Here is a 7,677-nt window from a genome sequence, read left to right on the forward strand (position 1 = left end):
TAACATATAAAGTAGGGAAATATGTCCTTACCAAAGAAATGAAGGAGGAGAAATTATTTAGTTCTGAAAGGTACCAAATGATAACTTCTATAATAAAAATATAATATTTGTTTATAATAAATGAATTATCATTAATGTTTAAATAATAGTAATAAATAGTTGATCTTAGAATATTTTAAAAGACAACTTTGAGAATATTTTACATTTTATCTAAAATTCGAGTAGTTCTTAAATTTGAGGTAGACAACAACTATTATAGAAATGTATGTTATAAGCAATCGTAGCAATAGACAACAAAATGTTAACATAATTAAAAAAAAATGAAATAGATATTAGGAAGGAATATAGAGATATATTCATACATAAATATATTCATTATGGGGAGTGACTAGAATGTATTTCATAATTTATTTATTTTAAAAATAAGCTTAAACATGAGGACAATATTAATAGAATTTACTTATTATTTATATTAATGAATAGATTTGTAAGTGTTAAATTTTATAGTAAGATGATATATTTTGTGTGTGAGAGAGGGGGGGTCGGGGGTTGGGGGTTGGGGGGGAGAGATTTGAATTATTGATTTCAAATAGATAGGTTGTCTGTTTCGTATAAGAAATAATACTTAGAGGGAGAGATAATTATAATGAGAGATGAGGAGAGAGTGAGGAGGGGCAAGTGAGTAAAATAAATAATATAAAGAAAACAAAGGGTAGAAATGTGAAAACATTGCTATGAATAAAAATAAATCGAGAAACATAGGGAGAAATAATGTGTAGATAGATGGATCATAGTCAAATATAAAAATGGAGGATAGTTATGAAAGGAGAGATAAAGAGGGCATGAGCAGGAGGGAGACAAATAGGATTACGAGGTAAGGGAGATAAATAGAGAGAATAATGAAGATATCTGAAGTGATAGATGGATAGTGGGTAGATAGATATAATAGATCAAAGAGAATTAGAGAAAAATTAGGATATATATACATGGGAGGAAAAAGTAAATAAGGGTAAGCTAAGATAAACATGGGGAAGGATAAAGGAGTGTCAATGTGCATAAATTAAAAAGATATAAAATTGGAGGTAAGGCAGTAGAGAGGGAGAGTTTATGCACGAATATAAAAGATATAAAGATGGAGGCAATGAAGTAGATAGGAAGAGTGTGTGAATAACTATTCAATAACATAAACAAAAGTATACAATATTATTGACTTAACCCTTTCACCCTTCAAAGATGCAAGCGCTAGTATAACACAAAAGAATCATCACAATAGTCACCAAAATGATGATAACATGAACACCTCCAATAGAGATGCAATTAAAAGATGGTTTAAAAATTAAAAATCATTATCAAATTGAAGAAAATGGACCACTGAAAAAGAGAAATTTACAACTCGATAGACATCCTTTCCCGTGTGCGTCAAGGTTTTTCTATTCTTATCGGTATGTGTGGCCAGGATCCATCATCAGATCGGCTTTGTATTCGCACTTCCAAGCTCAAGACGTCAATACAGTTGTTTCAAAGCTTCCAAAACCACTCGAATACGATTCCAAGGCCTCTTCTTTGCCCCGGCAATATATTTGGGCCTCTCCTCCACCTGCTCAAACTGTGAATTCAGGGGAGCTTGAGCTTGACGAAGAATTAGAACTGGACGAAAAGAAGCCATCGTCGATGTCTTGAGAAATAAGCCACGTAAAGTCGCCTCTGTTATTCAAGGACGATTCCAGGTCCATCTCCATGCTCTCCAGTGCACACACCATGTTTGCCGAAGGGCTGCCCTCCATGCCTTCCAGTATAAACAGCACCTCCCCGATCGAGGGCCGGTACCCAACTCGAGGGTGCGCGCACTGCAGTGCCAACAGCAACACCCGCTCCATACTCTGCCTGTTACCTAAATGCCGAATCCTCTCATCTATTATTTCGCTACATTTCCCATTCTGACTCATGTCCACCACCCAGTCGGAAACAAGGACGTGCTCAAGACGTTTAGCGCTCGAGTCGAACGCCCGACGACCCGTCAATAGCTCCAACGCAACGATACCAAAACTGAAAACGTCGCTCTTGTCGTTAAGGTACCCGTACAAAGCGTACTCCGGAGCAACGTAACCCATCGTACCTACCGTCCGCGTGGTGTAGTGCGTCTTGCCCGCCGTTTTGATCTTGGCCATGCCAAAGTCGGCGACGAGCGGGCTGAGATCCTTGTCGAGCAACACGTTCGCCGCCTTGACATCCCTGTGAAGAATGGCCGGCTTCGCGTCTTCGTGCAGGTACGTCAGCCCCCTCGCTATACCCACCAAGATCTTCAGCCGCTGCGGCCACGTTAAGCACGCTCGGGTCGAGCTGAAGAAATAATCGGCCAAGCTGCCGTTCTCCATCAAGTCGTACACCAGAACCTGTTCTACCTCGTGCCCGATCACCCCCACGCTGTAGCCTTTCAGAGGTAACAAGTTCCGGTGCTTGGCGCTGCTGATCACCCGGACCTCGTGGCTGAACTCCTCCTCCGCTCGCTGCCTAAAGTCTTTAAATCTCTTCACGGCGATTCGTGATCCGTCCCGGCCCAGAATGCCTCTGTACACCATACCGAAGCTCCCCTCCCCGATCAGATTCGACTCCGAGAAACTCCCCGTGGCTTCTTTCACCTCGGCCATGTCGAAGAAAATCAAACCGGTGCTCTCGCCGAGGATCTCGTATCTCCGGATCAGCTTCCTCTGTTGCCTCTCCTTCACGCTGCGAAGCCTTCGCAGGTACCCGTAAACGGCGGCCAGCACGAGCACGAGAACCGCGAGCGAAGGAACAAGCGTCACTATAAGCACCGTGTTAACCGAACTGCTCTGTCCTCGACGAGGCGGAGGACCCAAGGCGGTTGGCACGGCAGACAAATTGCTGACGCTGAGAATACAAGAACTGGCGTCAAGGCCGAGGGCATTGTTGCAGTTGATGCCTCCGCCGACGTATATAAGCACGAACTCGGCGCACTTGGATTTGTTCTTCTGGGGGATTCGATTCAAGGAATAGAGCGCGCTGCCCATGTCCATCACGCAGCTCTTGCAATCGAAATAGCCCGGCCCCGATGCGTTGCAGTGTCGTCCCATGGCGGAAACGTTGACAATCTTCTGGAAGCTCTGTAAATCCGTAATATTATTGCAGGTGGAAGGGTCGCTCAGGAAGCTATCCACCCCCAACCCGCAAGTTGCGAGGAGTTTGAAGTCTATCCCGCGACCGATGAGCTGCTCGCTGAATTCCTCGACACAGGAAACGGCCGTTTTGTTGTCGGGCAAGAGGAAAGAACGAGTTGTGTGGATCCACGAGAAGTGCAGGCTTTTGATCAAGTCGTCGATGCCTTCGCAGCAATGAGATTTGTCCTGTAGAAAGCATTGCTCATACATCCATGAATACGCATCGAGCTCCCCTGTTATATTCATCGGGCATACGGCTGCCGCAGCTGGCAGAGCACCCATGAACAAAACTAGCATCCCCAATAAAATCCCGGTCGTCTCCATTGTCTTTTCAAATCTGAAACTGTTCCTTTGTTTTCTTTTTATGTAGCAATTTAGGTCTGCGCAAACAATATATTCTTCAACGCTGTACAGTCTCTACCGAATGAGTTGTTGGCGACTCTTTCTGACCATTGAAGCAACACGTATGACAGCTGTAAGTGGAACGATATGAAGAGATTGGGTAGGCTAAGTGAGAAAGCAGGTGATATTAGTTGGAACTTGCATTAAAGTGTCCGCATTCCTTGAGCGGTCCCCACGTCTGTGCCAAGAATGAGTTTTGATAAGGGCGCCCATTAGATTCCCATGATCTGATTATTTATTTATCATTTTTTAAATACTATTAAATCAAAACACATAAATTTAATCTATTATTAAAATAATTTAAAAACATTCTAATCGAATGTATCTGACCAGAAAAAACAACTTTGTAAGTAAAAAATTTATCAATTATTCATAGCATTGAATACTATAACCATAATAAATTGAAGTCATGATTTTTGGCATCTTCATTGTAATTACGAAGTAACTTCTTCAGCATTATCTACATCCCAAGTCAAAAGTTTATTGCGGATACAATGAATTTATTGCATTTAATGTTATTTGAATTATTCATTGGTATTATTAATTTTAAGTTGTGTATTATAAAATGAAAGTTTAAAGTTTTATATCTAATTTTATAAACAATTGTATTCAACAAATTAAAATTTAATATTCTAATGGCTTTAAGATGAAGGTTCAAAGTTGTCTCACCTTACAAACAATTCTATTTAACATGCTATAATTTAATTTTCTAATGGCTCCAAGATGGACTTTCAAAGGTGTCTCACCTTACAAACAATTATATTGAGCATATTGAAATTAAAATTTTTCTAACTAAAACTTATTTTAGGCTTAAAATGTATCCTAACTAGTCACTTGAGATAAATTGAAGATTTTTTTTTAAGCAAATAATGCCTATAAGATACTTAAATACCATTTTGAAATCTTTTGAAAAAAAAAAAAATCAATAAATAAATTCACTAAAATTAAGTAAAGAGATTTCCACAATCCATCACTTAGAAAAAGTTTATCACTCTAACCAAAATTAGCTTTAAGTCTTTACTATTTCAACCACTTCTCATTACATAAAAAATATCTTTTAGAAATCTAAAATTACCATGTTCTAGATTTAATAGTGTAATTTTGAACACAAATTTTAGATTAACACATTCTAGATTTAAAAGTAAAGATATGAATCTTTTAGTATTTTAATTACTATTTTATATTTTTATTGATATTGTAACTAAAAGTAGGTCATAACTACAAAAATAGGTAGTTGTTTATCTTCTCAAAATATTATTTTTTAAAATAAAAACTATTGTTAAATATGATGCAATAGAGCGATTCCATATCAGTATAGTATAGAAATAATGTTAAGAGATGTTTTATAATGCATGCACAAGTAGTGTAATAACATGAACTTGTGTTGATGTAAGTATATAATGAAAGTTCTTACCTTTTAGCTTTTTTTTTGAAAGCCTTTATATATCAAAATATTATTATTAATTGTAAACATAATATTTTAAAAATAGAAACCACACTAAAATAAATATATGACATCATCAAATTGTAACTCTAGATAGATGTATGAATATTGAACATAAATATATAAGGTGATAATTTTTTATAATAATATATCATCTTATAGTTATAATATATAGACATTTTAATACTTTAATAGACATTTAAAATAATTAATTTATTGAAAAATCATACTTTAATAGACATTAAAAATAATTAATTTATTGAAAAATCATATTTCATAATTATATTTTAAATGATTTGATGGATGAGATTCCTTTAGTCGAAGGAAGCTTGTAGTTTAGATGCATGTTGAGATGTTCCTACAAAATAATAATAGTGATACGAAATTTAAAATTAAAATCTAAAAAATAAGATGTAAATAATTGAATTTAAAAAATTGAGTTTGCAACTTAGTCTATTTGTGTTAGTTGTTGTGCCTACCAAGGTTCAAACATCTATTGAGCCATTGTGATTTTGACATTTTACCTTTGTTGTTCCAAAGTGCTCACAACTTTGAGCCTTAGCTATGTTAAATTGAAATAAGGTCCCCTATTTGCAACCTCACTAGTTCATAGGTCCAAGTCAAAAGTGTATCATGTAGAGACAGAGCTTATGTCATGGCAATATCATTGTCATGTTAAAGAGTTTAGCAAAAACTTTTTTTGAAAAATTGAAATTGATATATTAGAATAAATAATTGTGTTGGGGAAATAATAAACAACATAAATATAATAAAATGTAATTATCTTTGTGTCTCTAAGTATAATTTAAAGTAGATTGGGGGCCTCACTCGATTAGAAAAAGCTTCTCATGGTAAAGGAAAAGATCACAAGGTATAGTCTCCCCCCAACCCACATGGTACCAGAGGATGTGTTGTACAAGCATTATTAGTTATGTTCAAATTTTATCTAGCACACTTTAGTTTATAAATGACATACTGCAATTTATAAGAAGTGATATATCCAATTTTTGTACTCTAAAAAATATATAACTTGGTGTTCAAATAAAATAATTTTAAAGAAAATAAAATAAATTTAGTTCATTTCTCTCATCATTTCTCTAAATAAATGTATTTCAGATATTTATACTACTTATTGTATATGGTAAATAATTTAGGACAAAATATAGAAGCATACATAAAAATAATTTGATTATACGATAAATATATTTATTAAGAAAGGTTGATTGAAATAAAAAGTAATGTAAATACTAAACTATAATCTAAAAATTAAAATTAAATATTAACATTTTAACCATATTTTAGCATTGTAAACACCTACCTTTCATAGTACAATGCTCACAAAAAATTATCCAAATCATTACTTATTGTAAAAGATATAACATAAACTGTGCTACAAAATCTCCATTGCATTAGCTTAAACCATCTCAAACTTTAAAATATGTCTCTTTTAATTGATCCAAGAATTAGAACTATGTGACATAGCATGAAAACATGCTAGATAATTATACTCCTCAAGTATTATTATTATTTATTTATTTATTTTTGTCTAAAACTATATTTTGAGAAAAATGAATGATATAAAATTATAAATATTTGATGGAACCGGTGTAGATAAAATTTGTGTAAATAAAATTTGATGCAAGAGCATCTTGCATGAGAAAATTTATTTTATTTTATTTTTTAAAAAAAATTATGGAGAAGAGAGAAAGTGACAAAAATAGAAGGAAAAAATAATAATAAAATAAAAAAGGGAAAAAGGAGAAAAGAAAAGAGGAATTTCTATTTTCGAGATGCATAGGTGGCATAAATAGAAAAATAAAATAAAAATGGTTGTCATTCCATTTATCAAGGTGTGTAGGTGGCATCTTAGAAGCTTGTGGAAAGTTCCTTAAATCATGCATTTAATATTTGTTGTGATCCATAAAGGAAATGTAATTTTCTAATTGGGCCACATGGTGGTGCTTAGTTGTATTTAGGTGGAATTTTAGAAGATTGTGGATAAATCATGCATTGGGTGGTAAGTAGCTATTTAAGCAAGGCATATGAGCATTTCTAATCAAGCTTTGGAAGGAAAAGTTAGAAGGTGTGAAGGCTTCAAGGATTGAAAGCTTCAAGGTGTGATCCCTTCTTAGTAGAAGCTTGGAGAGAAGGAAGAAGTGAGGAGTGAGTTTTCCTGAGTCTGTGGACAGAGTGTCAAATGTTAGGCAGTTTATAGCAAGATTGTGGTGGAGTTGCAAGTTTGTGAGAAGAGCTAGTGGCTATGGTTTAGAAACAAGGAGGTTGCTTTGTGGCTTGCGAGAACAAGTTGAGATCTTGGAGGTTTCTACCAAAGTGTGGATTTGTACTAGCTTGGGTTTGGATTGGATCTTGAGGGATCTTGCAAAAATGTTATTGTAATTACTATTGGATTTTCAAGTATAATAAAATTGCTTGGGAAGCATTTTGTCTCTCTTTGTCTCATATTGTTGCATTCTTAGTTATGAGTTGGTAAGGGTGGTGTGGCCCTTCATCAAGTGGTATTAGAGCGGGAGTTCTTGAGTGTACAAGCAAATCATCAAAGTGTGAGGCAGTTTTTACCAGGACCTTGGTTGGGTGAAGTTTATCAGAGTGGGGGTTCCTGAGCATGTAAACAGATCGCCAAAGTTGAGGCAATTT

General features: G+C 35.1%; 1 protein-coding gene across 1 annotated transcript; it reads right to left on the reverse strand.

Annotated features, from left to right (window-relative positions):
• Positions 1–1,284: 1,284 nt before the first annotated feature.
• Positions 1,285–3,493, reverse strand: LOC149567243 (putative LRR receptor-like serine/threonine-protein kinase RKF3). Its single transcript, XM_089817469.1, has one exon. The coding sequence runs from the start codon at positions 3,471–3,473 to the stop codon at positions 1,602–1,604; it is 1,872 nt and encodes a 623-aa protein (XP_089673595.1). The 5' UTR covers positions 3,474–3,493; the 3' UTR covers positions 1,285–1,601.
• Between the last annotated feature and the right edge of the window lie 4,184 nt (positions 3,494–7,677).

This window comes from Cupressus sempervirens, chromosome 3 (genome assembly GCF_028749045.1).
Source record: "Cupressus sempervirens isolate cs-2001-9-10 chromosome 3, ASM2874904v1, whole genome shotgun sequence".
Taxonomy (NCBI): domain Eukaryota; kingdom Viridiplantae; phylum Streptophyta; class Pinopsida; order Cupressales; family Cupressaceae; genus Cupressus; species Cupressus sempervirens.